This window comes from Octopus sinensis, linkage group LG11 (assembly GCF_006345805.1).
Source record: "Octopus sinensis linkage group LG11, ASM634580v1, whole genome shotgun sequence".
Taxonomy (NCBI): Eukaryota; Metazoa; Mollusca; class Cephalopoda; order Octopoda; family Octopodidae; genus Octopus; species Octopus sinensis.
In genome coordinates, this window is record NC_043007.1 from 39,370,446 (window position 1) to 39,387,430 (window position 16,985).

The following is a 16,985-nucleotide window of genomic DNA, read 5'->3' on the forward strand; positions in this document are numbered from 1 at the left end:
ATTGCTCCAGTTGACTCAGCTGGCAAAAATGAGCAGTGTCTGCATTTCAAAGGGCCAGACTTGTCACATTCTGTGTCATGCTGAATCACTCTGAGGAACTTACATTAACCCTTTCGTTACTATATTTCTGACCAAAATACACCCCTTATGTGTTTCAATTAATTTCTAACATAATCATAAATTTAGTCTGGTTTCATTAAACAACTATAACTTTTTTATTTATAAATATATTAATGTGATGTTTGGAAGATAATTTAATGAAATGTTCTCAACCAATTCTATACTATAATTTTTGTCACAAAGTGACTCTAATTGCAGGTAGATACAGGTAAATTCAACAAAATATAAAATTATTAAAATTTTGTTCAAACATCGCTATAGAAAATGGGTTATTAGCTAATATTCAATTGGGTATACAACAAAATTTTACGATAGAATTTGTTATTCTGGGTAACTTTCTGATACCCATAATAATATTTATGGCAAAATAGTCTTAATTTCATTTAAGGTTATGGGAAACCACTAACTATCCTTTCTTTCGCTTTGTTTACATTTAGCATAACGGTTCGTTTCCGCCGTAATGATTTCAAATAGGCTCATTCGAAAAAGTAAAAAGAAATAGTCTAAGGCTTTACTCTTCTGGGAAAGTCTGTGGCTTGGTCCAGTTTCTTCAGAAAAATCACCGAAAGAAACAGTTTTTAAATTTTCACTCCATTCAGGTGCCAATTCATTTTCTTTATCGCTGTCGGAGCTCTCGGATTCACTGTTTTCACTTTCGGAAAATGAAACATCAGATTCATTATCAAATATCACATGCTTTTTTTTTTCAGTCATAGAGTTAGATTTATGAAGGTCTTCAGTAGAAAATCCTTTGAATTCTGACTCGCTGCTTGATATAATGAAATTTGTATCCATTTTTTGTCAGAATTACAAATTTTGAAAACACCTATTGTTCACGGAATTAAAATTACACTTCGATTCTTGTACAAAACTGTAGTTGAACTGTTTACGAAGTATAATACGAATGTACGAATGTACTAAAGAGATTTGCTCTGATATTCTCATTTAAATATGAATAGGTAAATACGGGCGGGTTTGGTCACATTAACCAAAATTTTTTTTGGGCGGCTTTGGGCGGTTTGGTAATGAAAGGGTTAAAGGCACATGTGTCTGTGGAGTGCTCAGCTACTTGCCCATTAATTTCACAAGAAGGCTGTTCCGTTGGTCAGATCAACTGGAACCTTCTTCATCATAATCAATGAAGTGCTAGTAAGTGTTAGTGACAAGAAGGGCATCTGGCTATACAAAATCTGTCACAATAAACTCTGACCCATGCAAGCATGGGAAAGTGGACATTAAGTGATGATGCACTATAAGAATTTAAGTAATATAGCAAATTTGACAAAGTAGGAATAATGTTTAAGTTAAGGCATGTTAATTAAGCAGTAATTATGTTGTATTGTCAATTAAGCAGTAAGTTCAGTAGTAACTAATTAACTGTAAATAATGCATTTCTACAGAAGCAAGTAATTTTTTAAAATCCAGAAAATGTTTTTTTAGGAATGAAACTTAGAGAAGGCTTAGCATTTTATATGAGTGGGAATATGGAGAAGTAGGAAAGGAAAAACCCAAAGCTATGACGTCAACAAACAGGAAGGAAGTCAGATTCCAGGTCTGCCATGACCAAGTAGTCCTTTTGATCAAAAGACATCTAGGCAAAAAACCAGCATCCTCTTTGTTCAATGGGGTGTTGCAAACTGGGTAAAGCTCAAGCCTTAAAAGTCCCCTTTTTTATAATTAGAAGTGTGAAAATACATGGCCTAGGAGTTAGGGTGTTGCACTCACATTAATAAGGCTAAGGATTTTTGATTCATGGACTGGGTTCTGCATTGTGTTCTTGAGCAAAACAATTCATTTTTATATAACTCCAGTCCACTCAGTCGTGAGTTCCATCAACAGCTGCGAAGATTACCCTCCGACGTTCAGGCAGCTTATCTAAGGGTGTAAGTGTGAAATGGTTGGCATTAGGATGGGCAACCAGCTGTGAAAACTATTTCAAAACAGACTTCACCACATGAAAAGCACCCAGTCCACTTCATAAAGTGGATGGCATTAGGAAAGGCATCTAGCCATATAAACCATGCCAAAACAGGCCTCACTGGTGCTGGTGCCACATGAAAAGTACCTAGTACACTTTGTAAAGTGGTTGGTATTAGGAAGGGCATCCAGCTGTAAAAAACATGCAAAAACAGACAACAGAGCTTATTGTCGTCCTCTGGCTTGCTAGTGCCTATCAAACCATCCAACCCATGCCAGGATGGAAGATGGATGTTCAATGATGATTATGAAATGATTAAGGAATACACTGACCACAAAGCAGTTAGGGTGTTGCACTGATAATTGTAAGATTGTGGTATTGATTCACAGAGTGGGTTGTACACTGTGTCCTTAAGCAAAACACTTCATTTTTACACTAATCCAGTTCATTCAGTTGTGAGTTCCATCCACAGCTGGGAAGACTGTCCTCTGACAGACTACACAAGGTTGAAAATGTAATCTCAAGCCACTTATATGCCATGGAAACCAAGTGAAGCACCAATCTCATGACACTTTATGTGACCTTTTTATAATTCAAAGTGTGAAGATGTGTAGCCTAGAGTGTGGCACATGCAGTTGTAAGATTGGGGTTTTGATTCCAAGACTGGTCAGTATGCTGTGTCCACTCAGCTGTACATATATATAAATGGGATTCTTTCAGTTTCCATTTACCAAATCCACTCACAAGGTTTTGGTTGACCTGAGGCATTAACAGAATACCAGTGTCTTGAAAACTGGACTTCAATATACTAGTTTTGGCCAACATCTGTCCAGTGTCAAACCCTAAGTCCTTGGCACAGTCAGGTTAAATATGATGCAATTCTGTCCATCATTCCAAGAATTCAATTTATTCAGCTCCCATTGTACATCCTTAACATAAACCCAGATTAAAACATCACAATCCAACATGCCCATGGATAGAACAAATATGCATGCTTTAGCCAGGTCCATTGTATAGTACCAAGATTCTCAAATAATAGTAAGGATTTTGTTATAAGTGCTCAACACCCTTTCAAGTATGGGATAAATGGATAAGTGAAATCCATGCCTAAGGTGCCATGCAGTGAGATTGAACATGAAACCATGTTGTTAAAAATATGAGTCATATAATTTTCCTGAACAGGAAAAACAAGAGAAAACTTGGAAAGGCAATTTGGCTACTTTTTTCTATAAATACTTCTGATGTCTTGGTGTTTAGAGAGGGGTTGTAACAATATAATAGCGAAAACATGACCAGTGTTAGAAACTCACTTTTGATCTCAAGGAGAGAAAGAAGACCACTCTAGACATTACAGAAATATTTCAAATAAGGAGTGGATAAGGAGCTTAAAAACATGACAGAAGTTATATCATCATCATCATTGTTTTAATATCTCCATTTTCTATGCTTACATGGGTCAGATGGAGTTTATGGCAGATTTTTTGTGGTCAATGCCATTCCTGTTGGCAACCCCCACCTGTTTCCAAGCAAAGTAATATTTTCCCATGGCTGGACTTGATTTTGCAGAATATTAAAAATTAACGACACTGCTTGTATGACAGTAACGTTCATTTATAATGATCACACAATCTCAAAACAAGGACACACACACACACACATACACAATGGGTTTTTTCAGTTTCCATCTACCAAATCCACATACAAAGTGTTGGCCAGCCTAGGGCTATAGTACAAGACACTCGCACAAGGTGCAACACAGTGGGACTGAAACCTAAAACTTCTCAACTACACAGTGTTTCACTGGTACTTAATTTATTGACCCTGAAAGGATGAATGTCAAAGTCAACCTCAGCAGGATTTGAACTCAGAACATAGTGATGGGCGAAATACCCATTTTGTCCAGTGTGCTAACAATTCTGCAAGCTAGCTGCCTTAATAATAATAATAATAATAATTACTCTTTTACTCTTTTACTTGTTTCAGTCATTTGACTGCAGCCATGTTGGAGCACCGCCTTTAGTCGAGCAAATCGACCCCAGGACTTATTCTATCGGTCTCTTTTGCCGAACCGCTAAGTGACGGGGATGTAAACACACCAGCATCGGTTGTCAAGCAATGCTAGGGGGACAAACACAGACACACAAACACACACATACATATATATATATACACATATATACGACAGTCTTCTTTCAGTTTCCGTCTCCCAAATCCACTCACAAGGCATTGGTCGGCCCGGGGCTATAGCAGAAGACACTTGCCCAAGATGCCACGCAGTGGGACTGAACCCGGAACCATGTGGTTGGTTAGCAAGCTACTTACCACACAGCCACTCCTAATAATAATAATAATTAACAATGATAATAATAATAATAATAATAATAATAATGATAATGATCCTGCAAACTGGTAAGGATACCTTCTTGAGCTAGTTGTTGAGGACAAAATGTCATCATCCCCTGGGATTTTCCAGTCAACTGACATAATGATCCAGGCTAATGAATGAGACATAATTATTAGAGGCTGGGAAGAAAATACTTGCAGACTAATAGATATAAGTTTCCCACTGATAAAAATATATCTGTAAGGGAATTTGTCAAACTTAGTAAATATAAAGACCTGCAAATTGAAATTAAAACTGTCCCGATTATTGTAGATGCTCTTGGTATAAAAAAAAAATGGATGCCCGAAATATCTAGGTAACATCTTGGAAGAACCATATCACAAGGAAATGCAAAAGATTGTGCTGACAATACTATAAACATCCTTAGAAAAACCCTATCAATTTAGATATTTGTGTTGCATTATATGAAGGTATCTCTGAACTGCCCTCCCCAAGCTTTGAGTCATATTTCAACAGCTCTTAACCTTCACTTGTCCTAGGGTGTTGGATGTGCCTTGGCAAGTGATTGCATCAGACATACAGATTAAAAGAAAATACTAATAACTTTCATAATTTTGACTGAAGGTCAGCAGTTAGTCAATACAATCCATCTCAGTGTTTTGAAAAAACCAACCCTTACCTGTTTCCAAGCACAAAAGGATTTCTCTCATTGCTAGACATGTTTTTCACAGAAGACTAGCAACAAGCAGCATTGCTTGTATGATAGTGATGCTCATTTACGACCATCACTTGATCTCAAGACAAACTTAGACACGGACACACTGACACACATATACACCAATTTAGTTTTGTCCTTTTGCATTCAGAGTTCAAATTCTTTTCCTCTTAACAGGAATTGATAAAATAAATACCAAATACTAGGGTCAATGAAAGAAATACTACTGTCGCTATGGCTGTATCCTCCTCCTATCCCACTTCCCCACAACACCCACAGTCATGTGCCTATGTTAGAAATAATTGTTATTTAACATAAAGAGCAGAAACAGTAACTATTGACTTGTAAAAGCCTCCTTGCAATAGTGTGGTGGGGATGTTCAGCTTGTGAACTTTGGTAGTTTGGTAACTAAGCAACAATCAAGGGATAAGCTTCAATATACTGGACAGCCCTGGGTGGAAGGAACTACATGAAAGGGTTAAGCAACAAGGGGACATAGTAGGAATAATGAGACATGGAAGACTAACTGCTTTAGGCAGTCTGGGACAATAACGGTAACTTTAACAGTGATAGGAGGGACAGCGGTCCTTTGCTGTGTTATCTTCAGTTGAGTTCACTATAGTGCTAACATTCAGGCCAAACACCTTGGTTCCTGCCCTTCACTCATTGTTTAGGTTGGGTCATGTCAGTCTGACTAGTCTAGAAGAAACACCAAATATAATGGGCATCGTTTCTCTTCCACTAATTAATTCTTCATCATCCATTAATGTTCGTGTTCAATGCTGGAATAGGTTAGATGATTCGACAGGATCCAACGAGGGCTATGTTGAGCTCCAATGTCTGCTTTGGCATGATATCTACTGCTTGATGCCCTTCATAATGCCAACTACTTTACAGCATATACTGGGTGTTTTTTCATGGCAGTGGCACTAGTGAGATCACCAAGTAACTTGCAAGACAAGACCCCCCTCAACAAAACGGGGGTGCAATATTGAGTGAGGTGGCTTTGCACCAGGTGTTAAGAAGCCAATGTATTTTATAGGACAGGAGCAGGTGTCTTGCTGTAAAGGAGATATTTGGTTGCCCAAACTGGAAAGGGAGAAAGGATGGTAGAGACAAGATATCAGGGTGTACCTTCACGGTACCAAAAGGTGAATAAAGAGAGAAGAGGGACAGAGAATCAAGGTTAGCTGGGTGGGTAAGAAAGTTCACGAGTGTCAAGAAGAGTGACAGATGAGTAGAAATGGGGATAGAAGTGAATGTGGTGAATGGTGAACATGGGTGAAAATGTAATCAATGGTGAATGTAAGGAAAATAGGAATGGCTCAGGGAGGATTTCAAACTCACTAAAATTCTTACATTGCCCCTCTGTGAAGTGGCTGGCATTAGGAAAGGCATCCAGTGGTAGAAACCATGCCAAAACGGACATGGAGCCTGAACAGTCCTTCAGCTGGTCAGCTTCTGTCGAACTGTCTAACCCATGTTAGCATAGAAAACAGGCATTAAATGAATGATGATGCCATGTACCTCACTTCATACTAGATTCGCAGTGTTTCATAATCCCAAGGAATGACTGGCACTCCGTTTGTTACAACAAGTGTTCCAGTTGATCTGATCAATGGAATGGCCTGTGCAAGTGGCTGAGCACTCCACAGACATGCAGACACACAATGCAGTTTCCAGGGAGATTCAGTATGACACAGAATATGACAAGGCTGGCTCCCTTTGAATTACACATACTACTCATTTTTGCCACCTGAATGGACTGGAACAATATGAAATAAGGCCCCTTGCTCAAGGATATAATGCATCGCTGGGAATTGAACCCATGGTCTTACGATCATGAGCCAAATACCCTAACTACCAAGCCACATGCCTTCTCATTATTCCAAGGAATGATATTCATTAATTTCATCCACACCTTTAATTTAAATGATATTAAGTCTCATTTGCAGCACTTGCCAGAGGGAGTGTTTGTCCAGGATAGGACTACACAGCCACGCAGGAGATGTATTAGGACATGAAATGTAAAAGCCGGACTAGATTATTTTATGCGCAACTCCATTGTCTCCTGAGACAAAAAGCATGCCAACAACATATCAAGTCTCATAAAATATGGGGAAAAATAAGTGCTTTGTGTTTTTTTTTTATCTTTCTTTCCAGTAGTATATATCCCCACCTGTCAAGTGATAGGCTGGGGCTTGATTCCCTGCCAGGGAAGCTTCCTGAATTTTTTTTTAAAGATGCAGGTGTGGCTGTGTGGTAAGAAGCCTGCTTCCCAACCACATGGTTCAGGATTCAACCCTACTGCATGTCACCTTGGGTCAAGTGTTTTCTATCCCTCCAGCTTGACCAAATCCTTGTGAGTAAATCTGGTAACAGAAACTGTAAGAAGCCCGTTGTATAGATATATATATATGGTTGCCTCTCCTGTCATTACATGCCATATGAGGGTGCGACAATTTCTTCCTGAACAACTTCATGGATGATTTGTTTATATTGATCAAATGTTTGTGCCTCCATCAGATTGACATTACCTGTACAGGTGCAACGGGTGCCACATGTCAGATGTCGAAATGATTGCAGAGCAACGTGAAATGAAGTGCTTTGCTCAGGAACACAATACAACGCCCTGTCTCAGAATCGAACCTACAATCTTGCAATCGTGAGTGCAACATACTAACCACTTAGCCATGCAACTTTAGGTAGACAGATAGATGCAGACATGGCTATGTGGTAAGAAGCTTGCTTCCAAACTACATGGCACCTTGGGCAAGTGTCTTCTATGATAGCCTTGGGCCAACCAAAGCCTTGTGAGTGGATTTGGTAGACAGAAACTGAAAGAAGCTCGTCGTATAAATATAAATATATATATATATATATATATATATATATATGCTGCTGAGACCCCCTTCGATCATGACTGACCATGGGATTTCATTTCACCTAGAAAGTTACCCTCCCAGGCACAAGTCCGGGCAAGTCTGTTTATGGAAGACTAAAATCAAATGGGGTGATTATAATCAAAATAAGCAACTTGGATATCCTTGTTGCTTATTTTGATTATAATCACCCCATTTGATTTATATGGATAATAGCATACAAAACTCTGGTGCCTTTAACTTAAGTACCATATCCATCTGAATCTAAATTTTGAACTTATATATATATATATATATATGTATGTGCGTGTGTGTGTCTTAGTGTCTGTGTTTGTCCCCCCACTATTGCTTGACAATCGATGTTGGTGTGTTTAAGACTCCGAAACTTAACGGTTCGGCAAAAGAGACCGATAGAATAAGTACTAGGCTTACAAAGAATGAGTCCTGGGATCGGTTTCTGCTACTAAAAACCCTTTAAGACAATGCTCCAGTATGGCCGCAGTCAAATGACTATATATATATCTATAGCGTGTGTGTGTGCGCGCGCTCACGCTCCTTTTTTTTTTGTTTGTTTATATTCCGCCATCCCTTGATACCTGGTGCTAGTTGGTCCACGTTTCCGTAATAGCGGCTCAGCAAAACAACGATAGAAGCAGTAGCAAGCTTTAAAAGAAAAAGTACTCGAGTCGATTCGTTCGACTAAATTCCGTTAAGGCGGTGCCCCAGCATGGCCACGATCCAGTAGCCGAAACAAGTCAAAGATAAAATATCCCGTCAGATGAGTGAAGAAGCGCCAACCGTCTTGATTGACCAACAACCGAGCAACGAACGAATACCCTTCATCACTAATCAACACCAGCCTCACCTGTTACCAAGTTTATTTTCGATAACTTATCTCCCTTTAACCTTGACTAGATAGAGACATAGGATAGAAAGAGGGGGGGAGAGACAGAAAGAAAGAGAGAAAGATAGAGACGGGGAAGAACGAGACGGTTATCAATACACTTTTCGGTATGTCGTAAGAGTTTGCATGGCAAGTTTCTTGTGCTACAATGATGATAATAAATAAGGCGATGAGCTAGCTGGCAGAAACGTTAGCAAGCCGGGCGAAATGCTTAGCGGTATTTCGTCTGTCGCTACGTTCTGAGTTCAAATCCCGCCGAGGTCGACTTTGCCTTTCATCCTTTCGGGGTCGATAAATTAAGTACCAGTTGCGTACTGGGGTCGATATAATCGATAATCGATTTAATCCGTTTGTCTGTTCTTGTTTGTCCCCTCTGTGTTTAGTCCCTTGTGGGTAATAAAGAAATAGGTATTTCGTCTGTCGCTACATTCTGAGTTCAAATCCCGCCGAGGTCGACTTTGCCTTTCATCCTTTCGGGGTCGATAAATTAAGTACCAGTTACGCACTGGGGTCGATGTAAACGACTTAATCCCTTTGTCTGTACTTTGTTTGTCCCCTTGTGGGTAGTAAAGAAACAGATAATAATTATCATTATTATCACCACCACTACTACTACTACTACTAATAATAATAATGATAATGATGATGATGATAATAATAAGGTGGCGAGCTCGCAAAATTAAGAGCATCGGACAAAATACATAGAAATCTTTTTTTTTTTTTTCAACTCTTCCTAAGTTCAAATACCGCTGAGGTTAACTTAGCCTTTGGTCCTTTCGGATATCGATAAAACAAGTACTACTTGAACGCTTGAGGGTGTATGTCTGTGTGTGCGTGTATGGGGGGGGGGAGTCCGATGTAATCGACTTTCTCCTTCCCTGAAAACTGCTGGCCTTGTGTCAAAAATGTGAAACAATTAGTATTATTATTTATAAACAATAGCGATGTCCATGCCACGAAATTTCAAACAAAACGGGCCGGTTCGCAATTTACTATCATCAACATACATGCAACTACATACTTGATTGCACGCACACATCATTATATTTCTTGACATGACATGGCATTTTATACACTAAACATATCCATTTGATTTATTGTTTGATTTTATTGTAATTTTTTGTGGTGTAACAGTTCAAAGTAAAACATTACGAAACAACTATAACAACAACAACAAAAGCGAAGTCAACACGAGATAATATTTCGTGTCATATTCATCATCATCATCATCATCGTGTTAAATTATTATCAAAATTCATTATCATGATTAACTTCGTCAGATTGTAGGTTCACCGAATTTAACAAGCTCGATTAGATATGAAAAGGAATGCACGTGTAAGAATCAGTCTAGGGAGGTCAAGATGACGTCACGCATCGATTACATAATTAGATCGAATCGCACATACACATACACACACACACGTAGGAAACTTAAGAAATGACAAGAGAACAAATTGATAGTGAAATTCGTGTACCCTTGTCATGTTCTTTATTCTGAAAAGCGTGTTATATCGAGTTCTAGCGGCAAGTCATTAGCATTGCTATGCCGAAGCGAAATCAAATACAATATATATATATATATATATATATATATATATATATATTGATTTGAGAACATAATCTTTTGTGGAGAATGGCGATTTGACGTCTATATCTAGCATGTTGACAGTCCACTTTTCGTGTTCAGTCCTTAATTGGTATATATAAATATTTTAATCTTCGGATTCTTTTTTTAATATGCTAGACCACTGGTTTTAATTGATAAATATCAATTTCTACCCTTAATTAATTTTATATATATATATATATATATATATATATATATAAGGATAAGATTGTTAATTTAAATTAAATAACGATCTTATCTTATCAAGTGACCAGCATGGAAATAAAAACCTTCAAAGGTAATAATTATTCCGGGATCTGGAATTATCCAGTAATTTTTTACTAGTTTTATTTTGTCTTTTTGCCTTCTCTCCGTGTGCTATATGAACACTTAATGTGGTCTTAGAGTCAGATCCTGGCTGCTATTTTCAGCATGGCGGTATCTCGTAGATACCCTAAGTTATAATTTTAATATATATATATATATATATATATATATATATATATAACGAAGACAGTAAACGCAATATAAGACCAAACAAGAAAAACTCAGTCGTCACTAACTGTGACTGAAGGTGCCGGGTAGCAGCTATATTGCTAGAAATAGGAGTTTAAAAAAATTCTTATTTCTAGCAATATAGGTGCTGCTCGGCACCCTCAGTCACAATTAGACATTTGTGTGTATATATGGAAGAAAGTGGGATACATGGCTGTTTTGAACGATGATATATTACACTCACACACTATGCTGTCATCTTTATATGCGTGATTGTTTTGGGTTGGGTTGGGGGGGGGCGATCCTTCGGTATAGGTACCGTAAGTGGCTTTGTTTACATTTCTGAAGATAACAGAAACCCTTTTCTCCTAACCCTAACACAAACCCTAACCCCCTATATATATATAAAAGAGACACTTTCTTGAAATGTATCTGGTACTTCCAGTACCTATACCGAAGTTACGCCATATATTATATATATATATATATATATATATATCCAGTGGGGTAGCATCATTCGAATGCTACAACAGTGCAATGCAGCGTATTGTAACCACCAGTGATAACAACAACATCCGATAGACTGGGCAATATAGGATAAGGTCTAGTGACACACTGTCATCACACCTCCACGTAGTTCGTACACGTAGTGCCAGTCAAATAATTTCAGAAAGTACTATTCCTTTGGTGCGCAGTAAATCCCTAATTTACTGGGTTCATAACAAGGTGTCTACTATAAGCTTAACCAATACAATCTCCCACCTTGTCTCTGCTACATAAACCCCTATTAGACGTCTACATCCACCGTACGGTATGACGTGTCCCAGCACCGACCATTTCATTCAATAGCTAATTTTACTATCGTTCAAATTATGGATATATTCAGCTACTGAAGCAAAAATCCTAAATCTTTAGTTGAAGCAGGAGTTATGCGTAGAAATGTTGTTTCACATGGTTAACTGAGATGCCTACATAATATTTACTACTGTTGTGTCAAAACCTCTCTGCATTTATCCATATGTCCCGGTTTTGTCAACGAAAGAGATAGAGTACGTTATACAGGTTATAGAGCGTAAAAATTAGACTAAATTATTCTTTTTATTTCACTACGCCACATTCTTCATGTGGGATGTATGTGTAGAATTTAAATTAGTCCGCGTAAATACAGACAACACTATTTTAATGACCTTTCGTAATCAATTATTGAAGATCTTTCGTTTATAAACATTATGCAATATATATATGCATGCATCTATGTAAATACACACAGATGTTGGTTATTTACAATAACACTGAAGATAAACCACATATTATTATTTAATATTTATAAACGGAAGTAAAGATATTCAACAATCGATTCTGAAAGGTCACTTCCAGGTGACACATTTCACAAAGTGGAGTCTGACAAGCCAAAGGTAAACTATACAACGGGGCTATACATACATGTAAGACACACATAATAACACGTTGTGACCTTTCATGCAATAATAATAATAATTATTATTATTATTATATATATAATGCTTCTCGGCCCAACGGGCCAAGCTTAATATATCATAATTATTATTATTATATATATATATATATATATATATATATATATATATACAACTTATAAACAAGGGCAAAAGAAAAAAAAATGCCCTTATTTATAAGTTGTTTATAAATTTAACCTTCAAAGGTATTTTTTAATATGCTGGCCGTTGATAGAATTTTTTTCGAAAAATTTTATCCTATATCAGATGTAAATAAATAAATAAAAAAATATATATATATATTAGTACCGGACCAATTAATCGGCAGGTTTGGAACCGGAAGTGTGCCGGATATCACAGTTTTCCGAAGACAGTCTACGTAATATACACTTCATAAAATAAACTATGAAAAGTACAGACCAAATCTGTCTCTAAACAAATTCACGACACGTACTTCTAAAGCAGAGTCTGTTTGATACCTATTAATCCATTTACAATTCTTAAAGTATGCTGCACCACATATACAATATAATAATGCTTATAGAATGAAAATTAAACGAAAGAACGTGGTTTTATATAACAGATACAAATTAATACACTTCTGTAGCAGAGTATATTGTTATCAATCCACTTAACAGAACAAAACAATTTTTAGCACACCGTACGCAAGTTAACCAATTTCAAAAACAGAGTATGTCTACTTCATACAAGGTATATTATTGCAAGATATTGCATAATATTCCCGGATTTCTGGAAGGAAGTCGGATAAGAGGTCCAGTACAGAATGCATATAAGAAAGAGATAATTACGACACACGACAAGAGAATTACGACATGAGTTTGAGTTATCTCCTTTATTGAAGGGCATTGCTCGGTTTACAAGGATTTTATTTTCGCTATTATTAGAAAGTGATATGTGGGTTTATTATGTGTGTGTATATATATACATATGTTAGGTAGAGTATTTAAGGGGAGGAAATGCTTTAAAAACTTTCATAGCTTTATTAAATGTCACCCTCAAGCAATAAACGATTTATAGTAAACTGCTAATGTGTATTTATAATAACGGGTAGAAGTAGGGGAAGCCACGCAATTTGGAAAGAGAATATGAGCTACTAAATAGTACTTCACTGTATCGACACCCCATAAGCATTAAAAGTTAACATAGATATAGTAGGTATTGATAACAGGCTGTATTTATCGATATAAATAATAATAATAATAATAATATATATATTTATATATATATATACCGAAATCTCGATGTATAAGTTCAAATGTGGGATATAAAACGTGAGGAAGAAATAGCCTTTGAACTCTTATCAATAGAAAGAAAGGAAAAGAAAAACGATATTCTTTGAAGACATGTATTTTTCAAAGGTTTGGCAAAAGGACGATCAAGGTTATATTTATTAGTTATTATTATTGTTTGACCTGTAAGTGATAAAATTAAATAGAAGACAAGGGTATATGGGAAAGATAGCGTATAGGTATGGTAAGACATGGCAAATGTTGATTTAAAACATTAGAATTTTAAGTGACAATAAAGGTAATATGTGTTTATGACATGAAAATGAAAGCGATATAGTAAGTTAAAGGTTTAATACAGTACTGGGAATGATGTAAGATTTACATCTTCGGATATGTGTTGTTTCTTAATTATGTATTAATGGGGTAAGGTCGGACTAACAGTGACGATGTTGATGGTAACACTATAAAAACAAGGACGCAGTTTTTTTTAGTTGAAATATATTTAAAATATTGATATATTGTTCGCCTTTGAAGATAACATTATTTAAAAGATAACAGTCTAGATGAGCCAAAATCAATTAAAAAATTAATTAGAAACAGAAAAGAACGAAAGCAACAACAAAAAAAAACTAAGTTGAAGTGAAAAGTTTTATAACTAATTTTATGTAAGTTATTATTATTAGTAACATTATTACTGTAATTGTTATTATTTAGCGAGAATGTGGAGTATCTTGGTGAATATTCTTCAAATGGGACGGACACCTCGTCAAATGGAAATAGAATACCTGACATAAACAACAGTATTTACTTCGAAAATAAAATGTTCATAGATTTAATATGATACAATTAATAATTCCTATCAGTATATGCTTGTTAATTACTAAATGCTAATTATGTAATTATTTAAATAGTTCATATATAGACAGAAGTCGTGTAGGGGTGGGACAAAAATATTAAAAAGGACATGTGAGCAAGGTCATGTAAACGCGCGCGCGAGTCTATATCTACATTTATATGTTATATATCTTTCTATATATATATATAAAGCAAACACTTAAATCTGTCCATTTAGTATAAGCTGTCCTTCCCCTCCGAGTCCGGTTCGCTGTAGGTCAGTTCTGATCGAGCAGACACTTGATTAAAAGCACTCCAACCGTAGCCATACGGTTCGAGATACCGTGTTTCAGATACGGCTGTATCTAAAGATAATCTTATCGAAGGTATCCTTCTTTCTTACCCTATTTTTCAACTTTTATAAAAGCTAGTAGGGTGTATCATTTAAGGGAGATTAGACTACTATTTCTAGCAAAGTCCAGCGACCACGTAGTGAGGTTCGATGTCTCATATTTGCTATTATTGTTGTAACGTTAGTCTAGTTGTTATTAGTCTAATGTAGGCCATGGAAAGAGAGAGAGGGAAGAGAGAAAAAAAAATTAAATAAATGAATGGTTATTTTGTTAATGTGTCACATGCACACACTTGCCTTTTGTCTTCCAAAGATCTGTGATCGGAAGAATCGCTTAGAAATCTGCGATAACAACCTATTAGACGAAAGCATGGCTGCCCGATTGTAAGATGTTGACCGGCTGATAGAGTTTACAATCAGACGTTTATATGGTAAGGAAGCTCAAACGAACCAAAAACGAATTTAAGGCGCTTAGAAATATATAAAATATGAAAAAAGAAATGAATTTAAAAGATTGTGCAGGACAGACGTAAAAAAATATTTAAACAATTGTAATGAAGCATACATAGTGTTCATGAATACATGTGTATATATATATATAGACACATATAGATACACAGTTATCCCTCACCATATCGCGATTCACATGTGTATATATATATATATATAGACACATATAGGTACACAGTTATCCCTCACCATATAGCGATTCACCTATCGCGGTTCATCTATCGCGGTTTATTATTTAAGCTTACGTCGATTCCTCTGTGGTGTTATTTTGCATTTATAATAAAATAAATATATACAGATTACAAAAATAATTTTAAAATACAGTATAGTACTGCTTCTACTTCGTGGATTTTCACCTATTGCGGAGGGTGGGATGGAACGTAACGCCCGCGATAATCGAGGAATTACTGTATACATATATGCCATAAATATTAATTAGTTTATTTGTGTGCTCGTGCGCGCACATTCATACATGTTTAAGCATGACGGTAGAGGTGAGGGTGGGGGTGGATCTCGTCCGACGATGGCTTCAGATTTCCGAGCAGCTGAATTACCTGCCCCTGAATTCACGTGTAAGTGGATAAGCATTTCACGGACACGTGTAACCCTTGATGTAATTTCTGGCAGAATCAGAGTGACACAGGTTATTCTTATTTTTTGGATTGCAAGCATAAGCCACCCAACGGACGTCCATACTCTTTTTATCTGCCCAATTTTGCAACTATATGGTCAAAATGTCATGCAGGGAAATCAAACCCAAGACCTAATAGTTGCATAGTGAAATTGTTAACCACTTGGTTACATAGCACCTACATACTCATCCACACCACACACACATACATATTGTTTTTAAATCTGCTTTTTCATATTGGCATAGGTTGGACAAGACTTTTAGAGGCCATGGTCAATGGACACTTGCCCTTCCCAAAACCAATCCCAAAATATATATATATATATGAACTCAACTCTGTCAGGCACGGATGACCATGGGTGCACCTAAAAGGTGCCCCTCTGGGGTACAAGTCTGGGCAGAAAGTCGCCTTACCAGCAAGTGCACAACCTATGGGAGACCAGCAGTCACTCATGTTTGACATATTTTTATAAGAACTTTTGCAGGTACACTGTATTACCATTTTATTTCTCAAAATTTTCAGTTCACATAATTTAATTCTTGTTCAACATCTTAACCAAATTAAATAGATGACTCATCTATGTACTTTGATCTTAACATGGGGCCCCTTCAACTGTGGAGGCCTCCTGTGACTGCAGGGTTTCCAGGCATTTAGTGACGGCCCTGTATATTCACAAACCAAAGGAAGCTAACTCATCGAATCATCAGATCATCATAGTTACACCAATCGTGGTATTGTATAATGCATATTAATGCAAATGTCTAAGCATAAATTCTTCCACACTAAAATTATATTACATGAAGAAGGCTGCGAAATTTTCTTGACTTTGGGTAAAAGAAAATACAGGTGGATCAGTTAATTATGATTTTATTCTCGGATTCATGCGTTTATTACAGCTGTCCTTCAGGTTTTCTAAGCTCTATAAAAGAACTCAGAAGGTTGGGTCTC

The 16,985-nt window shown here is 36.6% G+C and overlaps 1 protein-coding gene across 1 annotated transcript in view; it reads right to left on the reverse strand.

Moving 5' to 3' along the window:
• Positions 1-15,329, reverse strand: part of LOC115217349 (dihydrolipoyllysine-residue succinyltransferase component of 2-oxoglutarate dehydrogenase complex, mitochondrial) — a 174,918-nt gene extending 159,589 nt beyond the window's left edge. Inside the window, exon 1 of the mRNA XM_029787014.2 lies at positions 15,193-15,329. Coding sequence (XP_029642874.1) covers positions 15,193-15,267 — 75 coding nt within the window. The 5' untranslated portion in view covers positions 15,268-15,329. The remainder of the gene's footprint in view (positions 1-15,192) is intronic.
• Positions 15,330-16,985: the final 1,656 nt, after the last annotated feature.